Source organism: Cygnus olor, chromosome 5 (genome assembly GCF_009769625.2).
Source record: "Cygnus olor isolate bCygOlo1 chromosome 5, bCygOlo1.pri.v2, whole genome shotgun sequence".
NCBI lineage: Eukaryota > Metazoa > Chordata > Aves > Anseriformes > Anatidae > Cygnus > Cygnus olor.
In genome coordinates this window covers 17,596,862-17,612,263 of record NC_049173.1, presented here as the reverse complement: position 1 = coordinate 17,612,263, position 15,402 = coordinate 17,596,862, and the positions used below count along the sequence as shown (strand labels likewise).

Sequence of the window (15,402 nt, the reverse complement as noted above, 5' to 3'; positions counted from 1 at the left end):
TTTAAACACGAGTATTCCAGTGCTATTTAAGAACAGCAAGCCCAACACAAAGCAGCAGAGATCCTTACAGTAGGTAAGAGCATGGAACTAATTACAGGCTTTTCTGCTTCTATACATCAGTCAGCAAGAAGTAGCAATTCCTCCAATTACCAATCATTACATGTCAAGTCTGGTTCAAAGTTTCCTATTTCAATGCAAAATCCTTTTTAAAGAAATACAATGCAGCTGATGAGAAACGTTTCCTAGTTAAGTTAGCAGAACATGTGAAATGCTTATTCAACACTCTGATTTGACAGAACTTGGTTCATATCTCCAAGTTTTGTTTTGTTTTTTTTCTAAGACATCCTCCAGAAGCTATCTAAGAACATTTAATTTTGTAGCTTTAAAAAAAAGGTATAATCAGTTCTCATGAAAGCATTGGGTAGCCTGAAAATTGTCTAAATCACATTGACTATAGGAAAGGAAAAAAAAAAGGTTAATTCAGTAAGTAATTAACAACTAACAATAGAAAAAGTATTTGCCTTCAAGCGACTCTTACAGCACTCTTCAACACTGCGTATTTCACTACCCTGCTGAATTAAGATAATCTCTTGCTAAAGGAGGGGGAGGAGAGGAGTAAAGAGATCAAATGCAAGAAAAAGGATACTGTTGTTTCTGGGTTGAGGTGTAATTTCTTTTACCTTAGTGTTGATCCCAGAAAAATTGAGCCTCAAATTGTATAATTGCATTCTGTTGGATCACACTGCACAAAAAGAAGTCTTAAACATAAAGGTTTAAATCAAAATGCTTCATCAGAAGAGCAAAGCAACCTACCCCTCTTCAGGTCATGCTTCTCTCATTATTGAGTACAGGGCACCCACCTCGCTTTAAAGGCTCTGAGATCAGGATCTCACACTAGAGCAGTGGATTTTGAATTGCACCTAAACTCTGACTGGGATCAATGTTTGAGTGCCTTTAAAAGAGTCTTCTTATGAGATAACCATATCAAGCGGACTTGATAGTATCCATAACCAGCCAAATTCAGTACAGCAGAGTACATAAATCTTAACCTACAGTTGATAAATTTATATTACATTTCTTGCTATTATTGGTGTATATATATATTACATACACCTTGGTATTATTTAATATTCATAATCATAACCCATAACCCCCTTCTTTTTTTTTTTTTCTTTTGAGACCTGATCCTACTGATGGGAGAAGAGACATTTTTACCAGAAGAGCATTCTTTTTTTGCTGCTTGGATGACTCAGTGACTTCACAGAACACATTCTACCTAGCATAAATAGTATGTTCATGAGGACATATACATTAATGCAGTATATTTTTGCAAGCAAGCTAATAAAATGGTTTTTGAAAGAGAAATCTCACCCATTCTGAAGAACTAACACATAAAATTGCAGATCCAGCAACAGAATAACCTCACCTAGTCAGAGATGGCACTATATAACTGAAGAATAGCAAGCCTGGAAGATAGTAAAGGTATAAAGTTTTGAAATCAAAACCTAAATTTGGAAGAAATTAAGTATTTCTGTAATTCTACTTTTCTACTGTTGGTAGACTCAAAGAAGGAAGTTTTAGCCAGAGCTTTAGAGCCAGGCATGTAGAAGAAAATGTGAGTTGTACTGAGAGTTTGGTGAGTTTTTTGTTTTTCTTTTTGTTTTTGTTTGCTTTAACCCCTAAAATATTTTGGGAAAGCTTTAGGTACTTTGTTTTTGAGTGCTTTTCTGAAACCTACATGGTCAGTATTACTGTGAGAGAAACAACATTTTGGAGAGAATAAAATACACTATATTATTTTAGTGCTAGCCATTTGAGCTCTCCTTTTATTGTTTCTTCTCCAGCATCTTCAGACTTGAAACATTTTAAAATAGATATTCCAAAGTTGTTTAAAATACAGTCAGGTAAAGTATCATTTATCCAGCTTGTCACTGATTGAAGACAGGAAAAAAAAAAAAAAAACAGCAAAAAAAAACCAAACAACCACCTATTCAACACCATCCTGAGAGGTTAGTACATTTATGAGACGTGTGGTTCATGCTTTCAACTGTAAGCTAGGTATAAGGAAGCAGAAGCATATCATGATGCATACACAAAGACCTACCTACTAAATCAGTCTGTAAAAGGTATTAACTAAAAGCTATAAAAATCAGCAAATAACATGCAGAAATTAATCACTTACTCAAGTAATTTTTATCTGCTACCACAGTAATTCTAGACTGAAAAATATGCACAGTTTGACTAACTTAACAGACCGCAGTTGAAATTCTGTATTCCTTGAGGGGATGCAAGTATGGTAGCAATTTGGGTTTTTAACAGTAGCCAATAGAGGTTACAATGCTATTTATAAAGGTACACTTGCTTTGCACTGTAATAAATATTAGATTTTGCTTATTAACTGTAGCAGAGTAACTTGACAGTTATTAATGGTCCTTCCTAAAAGGTAATTAAATAATTAATCCTTTTCTGTAAAAAGGTACTTGAAATTATGCTACATACAGCGCAGTTTTTCTAGACAAAATCTTAATTCTAGAGAAGTTTGGAAAACTATTAAAGATTTAATAGAAAGTGGAACTTCTGGCTGGACGGTAAGCATAAGGGTTAATTCAGGAAATTTCTGATATTGGAGAAGAGCTGTTCATTCTGAGATAATTTCATCTGATATATACAAGGCAAATGACGTGCCTTAAAAAAAGTATTGCTTTAGAGCAAAAGTAAATTTGATTAAAATATAAATTACTTCAAACTCAGGAAAAAAAAAGTTCAATTCCAACATGGCAAATTCATGGAAAGTAGTTGTAGAACACTGACAAATGCCAGATGACTGTTGGAAAATTTCAGAGAGGGGCATCACTTTGATGAGAAACCAAGTGCCAAGGCTGGTGTGCACTTCTCAGTGTCTCCACTCAGAGAATGCCCCAGCTCAAACCCTTCCATGCTTGTGCTTGTATTTTATTGTCAAATCAATCCACTTTTCAGTCAAGCTACACAGCAATACTGAATCCAGTTTTGAGGTATGTGTCAAGTGACCGTCACAGCCACTGATCATTTAGGGATGGATTTGTTTTTTAATAGCAGCACTGGGGGATGTACTAATTACAAAAGAGTTTTTGTTGTTGATTTTCTGTATTTAAAATAAGCCTGACTTCCCATCTTTACATTTTATGCCCAGAAATAAAAGGCTGGAAGAGTTCATTAATAAACAAGATAAAAAATTAAAATTACAGTCTGAAAAATCAAATTCTTTAGACTGAATGCCACACTCATTTACTCTAATGATACCTGCAATGACAGTGTATATTAATAAAGAAAAAATATTTTCTATCCTTCTCACATGATATGTATTAATTTTGGTAAATAAATTCCACTAAATTTAGCATGTATTAGAGTTTATTCTCATAACTTTTCCATGTGTCTATAATCTAACATTCTCAATTTTTGTATTTTAATGTTTAAAGCACATTAAAGATATGCATTTTTTTCCCCCGCTAAGTAGTAAAACACTGCACAACCATACACGGAGTCAAACTGTTAATGTGGCATGAGTCTCAAAAAGGAAGCAATTTCCCAATGGTAAGTCTTCATTTTTATTTAAAGAACATGTGCTGCAAGTTACGTGTTAAGTAATTTCATGACTGTTTTTTATGCGAGTATCTCATATGTATTGATGAAGATACCTTTATATCTGTTTTGTATCATGTTTCTTAGAGTAAATGTTAATTCTGAATATTCCTACAGGGGAAAAAAAAAAAAAAAAAAAACTTTTTCAAGGCTCAGGGCATTTCCTGTAGCAGGACAGGTAGCTGAACAGTTAGAGCAGGATACCTGAACACTTAAATGCAGCACAAGTTACCTGCCCAAAGCATCAAGAACAGAAACATACAAAAAAGGAGAGGAAGTAAGCTTCACATTGCTGTACTTTCTCTGAAGATTGAGAGCAGCTGTCTTTCATCTCATGTTGTATTTCTTTCATTGCTCCCCATTACACAAAGCGTCAGGGCACTCTTTATACATCATGTTCTTCCCCTGAATCTTTAACATTTTATAGTTTGCTCTCCACCCCACTCCTCTCCCAATTCCCACCCGTGCTTCCTCCAGGTGGGACAAGAATATGGCCTGCAGACCATGCTCACACAGAAATTGTTATGAGAGCAAAGTGGAATGTGCAGCAGACTGCAGCAGCGGAAGACCAAGGTGGATGCAAGTTGTGGTCTACAAAGGACTCAGTGAAGAGTGTCCAGACCACTCGTTTGTGGAGGAAACAGTAGCAGCCACTTGCATGGACAAAATAAGCCCTCACAGAAAGATGAGAAATTACAGCATTGCAGATGCTAGGAGTTACTGTAGATGGCCACCCGTGATGGTTTATAAATATTTACAGCCAGTGATACCATGTTGCAAGGCAGGTGACTGCACCATGCCTTGGTGAGCCTTGCTTCGTTCTGCCTCTGTTGTTGTGGAAGAAACTTCCCGCCCCCAAATGAGATCAGTTATCAATCACTATCATTGTTTTTTCCCATATCCTTCTATCCCCCCTCTGAAACATTAATTAATATCTGAGAGCCATTGCTCTGTAATGGCCTTCACACAACAGAACTGTTAATGCAAAACAGGTAAATTAAAATGCTAAGAAATACAGCTCTGAATGTGGATTACAAACACCAGGATTTCCTAGTAACAGTAATTCCTTGGTAATTTGAACTCCAACACTTTGCGAAAATAAGATACAGCTCTTTCCAAATGACAGCTCTGTAACACATACACTACATGAAATGTATCTTGGATAAATTTTACACAAGGTTACCACATAGAATAAACGCAAATTGATCGTGTCTATACAATACTGGCTGAGTATAATGAAAAAATAGATATGTCACTGAAAATCGCTCAAGCCTGAGAGCAGACCAAAGCAGAACAATTGCTGATTGATTTCTAAATAACACCTTTCCGATGCAAGTACTATTTCACAGGATACATTTGCAACTGTAAAAATACAGTGGATCATCATTTTCTGATTAAGATTTTGTAGGACCGCCACTTGTGATACTGGCTTAGCATTTAGCTTGAGGCTGGAAGCAGCATAACAATTACTAAATCCACTCAAGATCACTCCACATTTAGAAAAATGATCCTGGGTCTTTCACATCAATGAAGCTAGGAGGAAGAGAGCTAAACAGCTCATCACCACCTTTTTTATTTTGTCCTGTCACATGCAGAGTTAATTATTTTCAATGATAAAGCTTTTCTAGTTCCAGCAACACTACTGAAAATCCTTACAAACATCATCTTCCACCCAGTGGAATCAAGGTACTAAATTTTCAAATACCAAGAAATTCAAGATACTTCAGAGACTAAATTGATGAGATGAGACTTTGGGCCCACTATGTTTCTTTCTTTACCACAAATTTGCTTTGGTTTTCAAACAGCCTTTCTCCAAGGGGCACTCACAAAAAAACAGTTTTCAATAAGAAGGAATGAATCATGCATACTGTGTGTACAGTACTGTTTCGAACATGTACCTTTACCAGTCAAATGGGTATTACCAAACAACAGGAGTAGCTTTAGCTATTGTTTTTCCACAACACAAATTTTATATGTAATAGAAATACAGGAAGACCACCACAGAAACGTGTTCCCATTCTTACATAAAAAGAGTGCATTTTGAACACATACCCCTATCTCAAAGTTATGGGAGAAATTCACCAATACTCTTTGTTAAGCAAGCTATCATACATTCTACATCATTATTAAGAGCTTACATTCATTTGGTGATTAAGATTTGTTGTCAACATTTTAAAGAGAAGGAAAAAAAAAAGTAAATATTTCTTAAGAATGTATGCAATATGTTCTTAATATGAATAATGGCTTTCATAATATTTAAGTTTGATCTTCTGACAAGAAAATGCAATCCTGTTAGAGAATGAAATAGCAGACAATTCACATCGTCATTTCCTAGATTAAGACAAGATTATTTTTTTAAAAAATGAAGCAAAATGATAAATTTTGAGTTTATCTTCAGATAAGTGATAACAGCTTCTGAAATCTAAACCAGATTTTTGCAAGTCTGTAAGCTAGCAATAAAAGGGATGGCAAAGAACAAGAAATATTTTACTTTCACAGTACCTGCATGAAGCCATATTTGAGCTAGAGTCATCCAAGGATGTAGGGGACCTTGTTTAGGGGCGCTGCTTTGCAGAGATGAAGCAACTTCAGACAGTGCTTGCTCTACTCTAGAAGCTGCTATTGATGTCGCATGGACTGAACCTGTACAAGTAATTAAAAAAAATACTAATCAGAAAAAGAATAAAGGACATACTTACTGCATAAAACAATTAATCATAAGCCTTTTTCTTAACAAGTTTTACCTAAAACTCCTCTAGATTTAATTTAAACATACCGTTTTGGAGATTTTTTTTAAAATGTCAGATTAATTTTTCCTGTTACAGAAACTTTTATACTGGTCTGAAAGACACTATACTGAAACTACACTGAACACTGGTAACTGTACATGGCACATTTTTTGGGTTGCTGCTATGAATACTCTCTATTAAACTCGACATCTCTTATGGCAAACGTATGATCCAAAAAAAGGTTTGTGATGGTGTCGTACACTGTAATCTTCAGTTTGCTGCATGCACTTTGATGTTAGTAATTACTATGTCTTTCCATAGAGTGCAATTAGATGACTATTTTAAGACTAATAATAGCATTTTAAAAAAAGAGAGCTAAAATATACAACACGATCCCATCACAAATACACAGTTAAACTGCATTGAATGTAAACCTTAGCTAATCAAGAAGGCTGAATTAAAATGCCTTGTGGCAAAAAATCTATTGCATGAAGAAGAATCCCAAAGTTGCCTTGAATAATTCTCTTCATATAAAGCACTTATGAGTGAGATTAGAATATCACTAGCAAATACTACCTTTTTCAAACCACCAGATGTGAAAAAGCTTCTATGACAAGAGAATACCTAATGACAAATGTACTTTGCATATTCAGGTTACTCAAAGTGTCTTTAGTCTTGATTTATTTTTTTAAATCAAGACCATGCATATTTTAATAGACACTCTTTGTCATCTAAGGTTCAATGTACTCCTTGTTTTATAATTACAAATTACAAAATCTCATTCTGACCATGTCCAATTAATAAATACTGGAAGTAAAATATTCCATATCGGATCAGATGTCTCCTAAGCCCAGCTCCATACTGTAATGATCAACAATGACAGGTACCTTAGAAGAAAGTATTGAATCCTGTATAGGTTGAACCATATCCCACAAGCTCATCATTAACAGTTAAACAATAAATAAAACCTTCATTCTCAGTATCACAGGTTTTCTAAGATTTCTAATGAGAAGGGGTTTCCCACATGAAACATGCGTTCTTAAGTGTGACAAGATAAATCAGCAGATTAGAAACGTAGAAGGAATTCCTACTACACAGACCAGTGGGAAGAGGAAGTTTGTCTGAAAGCGTGCAGCACGTTTCCCTGAACTGACAGAAACAAGGGAAAAGCAGCACAGGACATTGTCATCAGCGTTTCTTACGTAATTTTGAACAAGGAATTGCCTTGAAGTTCTGAAACAGCCTCTGGCTGTGGAGTTTGCTTTCCTCTACTGGTTGATGAGAGAGCATACACTCCAGCCTGTATCAGAGCTGAACGTTCACTCAGGTTTCTGTGTATCTTATCTTTAAGACTTCCAAAGTAAAACGGAAGTCTAAGCAAGAAGCATGTGGAGCATATTTGCAGAAAACTATAAGCAAAAGGTATCGCAAATAAGCTCTAGTCACCAGTAACCTTGTCTGACCTCCCTTCCTGTAAATGCACATCACTGCGACCTGTCACTTGTTACACTTCCAGTGCAAATAACAGCAAAGGACCCTCCTCAGCTCTCCAGCAGAAATTATAAGGAAAAGGTGCAATTCACTGACACACTAATCCCTTCCTTCTGAAAAGCACCTATTCAATTTAGAATTAAAAAAGGACTATTTTCTATAATTTAAAGCATGGACTCTGGCTGCTAACTAGGCCGCAAGTTATTTCATACAGAAATTGCGCTGCTAGATTTTATGTCTTCAGTACTTAACCATAAAATGTACGTGGTAATATATCATTAGAACTTGTTGTACATCAATTTCTATACATAAAGAACTAGTGTGATAAAATTTCTATGAGCAGCAGTGCCATGAAAGTATTACCACCTACACTCAAGTTAAAACAGGGTGGATACTGAGTTACTATTGTAATCAACTCCTATCCGGGACTTTCTGGCAGAATAAAAAATAGTGTTTTAATTAAACTATATATATTTCTAGAAGATGTATTTCACAAAATACTATTATTAAAATGGTTTATTAGGACAAGGGGTTATGGCTTTAAACTAAAAGAGGGTAGGTTTAGATAAGGAGGAAATTCTTTACTGTGAGGGTGGTGAGGCACTGGCACAGGTTGCCCAGAGAAGCTGTGGATGCCCCATCCCTGGAGGTGTTCAAGGCCAGGCTGGATGGGGCTTTGGGCAGCTTGGTCTGTTGGGAGGTGTCCCTGCCCATGGCAGGGGGGTTGGACCCAGGGGGTCTTTACGGTCCCTTCCAACCCAAACCATTCTATGATTAAAATTTCTTATATTTCCCTTGGGAAAAAAGTATTCCTTAAGGTATTTCAGCAATTAGTTCTCCAAAGAAAAAATACATGTATATACAACAAAGTATTAGTCTTCAAGTGTCTCTATTTCAACCAAGCTACTAAAAAATATTTACCTCATCTTTCATGACATTAATATAGCTGATATAAAAGTGTATTGCAAATTCATCATGAACCTTAATCTAAAATTCAACACAAGCCAAGTAACTTAACTGTTTTTGAAACTCCGACTGCAGATTATTCAATATATCACCTAAATTTAGTCCGCTTCTAAACAACATCCCAAGTAAGTAGTTTCTTTGGGTTTAAGTTTGAAGACCAAATTTTAAGCATAATACAAAGAAACTTGGTGTAACATTTCCCAGAGGTGTTTGGAAATTCCAGCCACTGAGATCCTTCACACTTCAGTCTTATTTAAAAGCACGTAAAACTTAAGGATGTTAAACAGCACAAGAGCACCAACATTTGTGGGCCTTTTCTTTCGTTTCTTTAAAAACCCTTCTTGCAGTGGCTGTTACGAGTGATCAGACACATGACTACAGGGTTTCCAAAAGGAGAATGGATGACCTCCAGTAGAGCCTTGCATGTCTAATCAGCACTACCGCTGCATCTTTTATCACAGTTTTGCATCTTTACTATTATTTATTTATTTATTAATAAAATAGCAACAGTCTTCTTTACAGTACCGAATTCATTTGGGAATCTTTCAGGTACGCTGCACTCATACTGATAGCTCTAACCCATAAACTCCTGAATGCTTCTTTATCTTTGACACAATTAGCTGCCACCTGACTATTTCTGGCACTTTGAGTTAAAACACAGTGAGTAAGCTTTATTTTTGTACACAAGTAGATCATTTAAAGAAGTCTCTTGTGTGCTAAAAGCTTCTTCTGACCTCTCTCCACATTCTACTTAACCCCGTTCTAAGCCCAGGGTCCTCAGATTGAGATCTTTATAATCACATTGTAATTGTGTAATTTATACTAATTTCAATGATAAGTAGTTAAAAAGCATAGTGGTTGGTAAGGGTAGAGTGAATCTTAAATTTTGCTTGAGGCCTCACAGCCCTTATACAGCCAACTATTTATATGCTGGCTCCCTGGTGGTTTTGTCATAAGACCTGCTCTCTCTTCCCACTCTTACCTGTATTTTTCTTATTTTAGTCTGCGTTCAGTAGCCCTGAGACAATCACAAACACATCTTCACTACAATTGCTACAATTCATTTGGATGTGTTTTCCTTTAAATGCTCAATAGAGCGATAGGAATTCCTTGTTTGCAACTTTACCTTACCTCAGATGCTATATAAATATTCTTGCTCTTCCTGGAGAATTTCTAGACCTGCTACTATAGTGTGACACTTCAGAATCAAGAAAAAATTCCTTCAGAATACCAAGGCAAAAAAGAGTGTTTCTTTTGGGATGGAAAAGGATGAGGTCTGGAAAAAGTAGACAGATCACCAAAATCGATCCTGGCTACTCAGTTTCATTTATTTGGTTTTGTCTTAAGGCTTGTTTATACCAAGCGGGATGACTATGAAATAGGGACTGTCTTTGCAAAATCTTGCATACATTTATTTAAATTATCTATTGACTATGATTTGGAATTACAATTGCATTGCACACTGCAAAGTGTGACAGAATGCCTTATTTTTTCCTAACAGAATGTTTCTAAACAAAAAAGTTTCCTACAACAACATCTGTCCAGAATTTACACTTTTTACTCATCATAGTAACATAGTATCTGGAACAACCTATGGTTATGTCAATGCTTCAATTCAATAATCTAAACAGAAGAACTACCAACAGGCTTATATAAATACAATTTAACCAGGAAGTGAAGTAGTCTCACATAGAAACCTTTACTTTCTAAGTCATACCTACAGTTCAACTTCTGTGAACAACAAAGTGTTCAATTTCAGGTTTTTCTTAAGATAAATATTACAAGAAAGTCTGCATGAAATCAATCTTTTAAATAGCAACCATAAGTCACCCCACGTAAATAGAGGGCACATTACAACTTTTTCAGTCCTTTCCTTGGTCATTCCCCAATAAATTCTTAACAATGTTGCCTTAGGGGCAGGGACTAACTGCGACATGGACTCTTATCAGCACTTGGAGAAAAATAAAAATCAATTTGCATCAAATTTTCCTTCTGAAAATGGGTTAAAAAAAATGGACTGACATCCTTCATGAAAGAGGTTCATATCAACTGACAAAAAACACTATAAAAGGATTTCTTTTTATACCATAAAAAGAGTGTATTATAAAACAGTTTCATAATTTACGTAAATAAAAAATGCTTTAAAAGCAATGCTCATGCAGGAGTGAAGAGGAAAAAAAACAACCCATGACTTTCAACATTACGTTCACACAAAGCTGCCAGTAAGAACATTAGTGGTGCAACATACAGAGAACTGTGCTAAAAAAAAAAAAAAAAAAAGGCAAACACGTGATAGAAAGAGGCAGTACCTTCTGCAGGACTAATGCATCACTGAAATGATACGTTTGATATGATAGATTGGCAGATTTCATCAAAATTAACATTATTTTGTATCAAATTTATTAGGTGTTTGAGACACCTTTCATTTAGAATTAGAAAGATACCTTATCTTTTGGTACTGTTATGCATGGAGATTTTAGTAGTCATGTATAGCCAACATCATTTAGAGTATTCTCTACACTTTCTGAAAAACATTTTCTGTGCTTAGTCACCATCAAACATGCTGTTTTATATCTCTTCTTACTTTTCAATGAAAAACAAATCCAAATTTGCTATTCAAGGCCAAATGCACAAGTTTATAATGTAACTGGTTAGAGAGAAAGAATGTTGTTTTGAATCCTGGTTAAAGCAGCAATTAGTTTTATTGATCTATATTTTTCATTCTCTTTTATTCAGCTTGTTGGCATCATTTCATTATTTTAAAGTGTACTCTTAAGAGATTTATTCTACATGTAAAATTTGTACCACAAGTGAAAGTAGTAGTTTATTGTGACTCATGACAGAAGTTGCAACGTTACCTTCTAGACCAACGTACTCCTTAGGAACAGCAGTGGCATAAAATCTCCTATAATACAACATACTGGCAGCTGGCCATTATGTTTTACAAGACCTTCCTAATACATCTTTATTTGCAGTCCTCTAGAAATGAATACTGCCTCTTTAATTATTGAATGCAAGTGTTAGCTGAGTGCATTCAGATCTTGTAAGATTACAGACCTTAGGGTGAATGGGCAAAGAGCATCAGCCTTGCTTTACACACTATCAAACTTCTACTACTGATGGACAAAACATGTATGTTTTGTGGTAAAGGAAAAGGTGATTTAAGTCCTTAGGAAATTAATGGAACTGCACAGTGAATACTACTTACAAACTGAAAAGGGGGAGTAAAAACCATGAAAGTAAGCATCTGATGGATTGCCTTTGAACAAATCAAACCACAAATTAAAATCCAAACTAAGAAAGAGAAAAATAGATAAATAAACAAGAACTCCAAGAAAGCCAGAGGATTTCTGATAATCTTCAAACCATAAATCAGGTTTAGAGGGTTCCAAATGATAAAAATTTTAAATAAGGAGATCACTGTTTACAATAGATATTTTCATAAAGCCTTTGCTACGCCTCTAAGATCATGCTCCTGTTCAACAGAAATTGTAAGTCAAGTCAAATAAAGTCAAAAAGTCTTTTGTTCTTTCACCGGAAAAAAAGAAAGAACTAAGATAGGAAACACGAGATTTTCAGCCCTATTAACTATACCAGAAAACTATAAGCATCTAGGCAAACTTCTACTTACTCAAAGATAGAGAGCTTTGACTTTCATAAATTATTTACACTGTACAAAGGACTTCAGTATCTGTGTGGGTGTTTTTTTTTTTTTTTTTTTTTCCATGGTTCCACTGCTGCTCATGTGTATGTTGGAAGCTGCTTTCCCTGAGGATACAGTAACTTTTATCTGAAATGGAAGACCTGGGCTTTACATAATGGAATCTGTGCTTGGACTTCTACATTCTTTCCATGTGCCTTCATTCTTGAACGAGGTCTTATTCTCTTGTAGCCCTGCAAAGAACAAGCAATTTAATGCTAGCTGGTGTGTACACTTTCTAGAGTAGGCCTGAGCAAGATCAACTCAACACTCAAAGGGGTAATAGCAATTAATTAGCTATTCAAATGCTTCAAGAAGAAAGTCAGGTTTCAGCTAGTTAAACTTCTGTAGGACACATTTCCTGAAGTCTAAAGGAAGTGCTCTCCAGAATTTCCGGTTGTAGGCTTATATATGAGCTAGTGTTTTCAAAACTTCCATCTTATCTAAGCTACTTTAATGAGTGAATTTTGCTAATACTCAAAGACTTATTCTCTAGATTTCGTTAGGAATTAGTATCTTTGACACAATGCCAGTTAAAGCCTAGTGTCATCAGCAAATTTCCTAAGACTGGATTATAGTAAATGCAGTAATAAATACAGTGCTATGCACAAGTCTATGAATGAAGGACAATTCAACAAATAAAAAAGAGTTTAAAAGAAGTATCTGGAAAACTAACTTGATTTTACCCTGCCACCTGAACTATTCTGGCAGCATTACTATGTAGTTTGCATTCAAACATGGAAATTGATTTTACAGCACGTTTAAACTGGCATCATTTCAATGAACAGAATGACTCCTGATCTGGAATAGCAAAATGCTGATTTTCTCTACCGCTTCTGAATCATTTCAATACATCCTACCTGCCATATTAAAGAATACATTGATATTTAATGTGATTTTTCCCTCATACGAAGTTTCAGGTAATGTTTTGTATGCAATTAGCTAAAAAGGCTTTCAAATCAAGGATCTAGACACTAAAATTACATCATTAAAAACTAAGATACGAAGGAAATCCTGTGGAAAGGACAGTCTTGTTAGGCAAAACATGCCAGCAATGGAAATAATTACAGCCATAAACGCAACAGTGCAGTAGAGGACAATAGCCTCTTTTAAAAAACACCTATCATTTTCTGTAACAGTCATGAGTACAGAATATTAAATCTGTCTGTAACTTTACATCTTTGGGGATCAATAAAACAGTCTATCCTGAACAAACTCTTAAAACCCATTCAGAATTTAATGAAATACATTTGAAAGGCCAGATTTCACGGACACTCCGTTGAAGCTTAAATTGTTTTAAACACGGTTTATCAGTTATGAAGATTATCAGAAAAATACAGTACAAACACGCTCATCAGGAAGAGAAAACCAATTTACAGCGAGAAGGTGAACAGGGCTCAGGAACTTGGTCACAGTATGGAGAGGCTGCATGGGGCCAGACAAAGGTATCTGATTTAGGATGAGGATGAGGAAGATGAGAAGATACAAACACTTGGAGAGGAGACTCTGTTCTTGAGAGAGAAGATGAGGAAGTATCAGAGGCTAAAAAGTGAAAGAAAGAGAATGATAAGGGTGTGGGGGGGGGTGGGAAAGGAAAAGATCCAAGAACAGGGTTTAATGGAGTCACGGATGCCAAAAAATGCAAAGTGTTTATTTCCCCATTCAGTAAGATGGAAATGGCTTCCACATAAAATAAATAGCACTTCTTCCGAAAGCAGTGTAAAAAAATATGCTGCATTCATATGTACTCCTCTTCTGTAATAAACTAGTTTCAAAAACAAATTAAAGATTAACTTTTCCCTGTGTTCTAATGTATGAGTTTGTAAAATATATTTAGGAGGAAATAAAGACCAAATTTTAAAACTCAGCTACCAATATTACTTCCTATGACAAACTAAGTGGACTGAAACCACTACACAATAGATTGAATAATCTGATTTTAAAAAGATTGAGTGCAACTTACCTTAACCAAAATAGTTAACTGAAGCCTCAAGTGATTTGCATATGCGTATCTAACTTTGAAAAAGAAATGAGTCTGTCTCCCTGTGAGATTCTACTTCAGTGAATGTTTCATAAAAGCTTTTTTTTCCCCCCCCTCCATATTCAGCAATACATATAAATATGGGTACATGCCACTCATGGCAAACCAGCTGAAATCGAAGGCAAGCTCAGAGTAGATTTGCCACAGTTCTTGACTGGGACATTGGATTTCTTACAAGGCTAGACTGGTAATTCCAGAATACATACTTTTTATACTCCAAAGATTACAAAAATTTAAGCTTCCATCATTTAATCATTTCTGATTAGTTTTATTGGATTGGAAAAAGCTATATATAAACACTGTGGCTTTTTTTTTTAAGATCTTTTTATTTTAATTTCAACTTTTGCTAAATTGATATACCTAAATAAATATATTTTTGTAATATATATAATTTACACCCATCACTGTTATTTGAATTTTAGAATCCTTTAATTTTTTTTTGCAAGTACATAAGACTTCAGATTTAATTTTAGCTATCATTTCTTGTTACTCAGATTGATCAAACAGAGAGTAAACAGCAAAAAGTTGTTCATCACTTCCACAGGAGGCAAGCAATTCAGGTAGTGGAACGTTTTCATGTGTGCATGTGTATACACATACGTAAGTGCATACATATGGTAGCATTATACTGTCTAAAGGGTAGCAAACATTTCTGTCCTAAGAGGATTTTCCCCAATACTTTTTTTCTTATATCCTCATTAAAATACTGTAAATGCCAAATTTGTTTTGGATTTCTTAAGACTGAGGATAAACAGAACCTCAGAATGAGCTCTCTCAGCCAATAAAGGTCTAACAACTTGACCATCTATTAGTTCTATCATTTTTGCACACTTTTTTTTTTTTGACAGTCTACC

The 15,402-nt window shown here is 35.2% G+C and overlaps 1 protein-coding gene across 4 annotated transcripts in view; it reads right to left on the bottom strand.

Moving 5' to 3' along the window:
- Positions 1–15,402, bottom strand: part of TTC7B (tetratricopeptide repeat domain 7B) — a 138,627-nt gene that overhangs the window by 29,303 nt on the left and 93,922 nt on the right. For 3 of the 4 annotated variants that reach the window (XM_040558699.1, XM_040558701.1, XM_040558703.1), the window contains 2 exons: positions 12,016–12,066; positions 6,124–6,264 (listed from right to left, as the gene is read on the bottom strand). In XM_040558699.1, coding sequence (XP_040414633.1) covers positions 6,124–6,264; positions 12,016–12,066 — 192 coding nt within the window. The remainder of the gene's footprint in view (positions 1–6,123; positions 6,265–12,015; positions 12,067–15,402) is intronic. The other variant, XM_040558700.1, reaches the window with a different exon arrangement.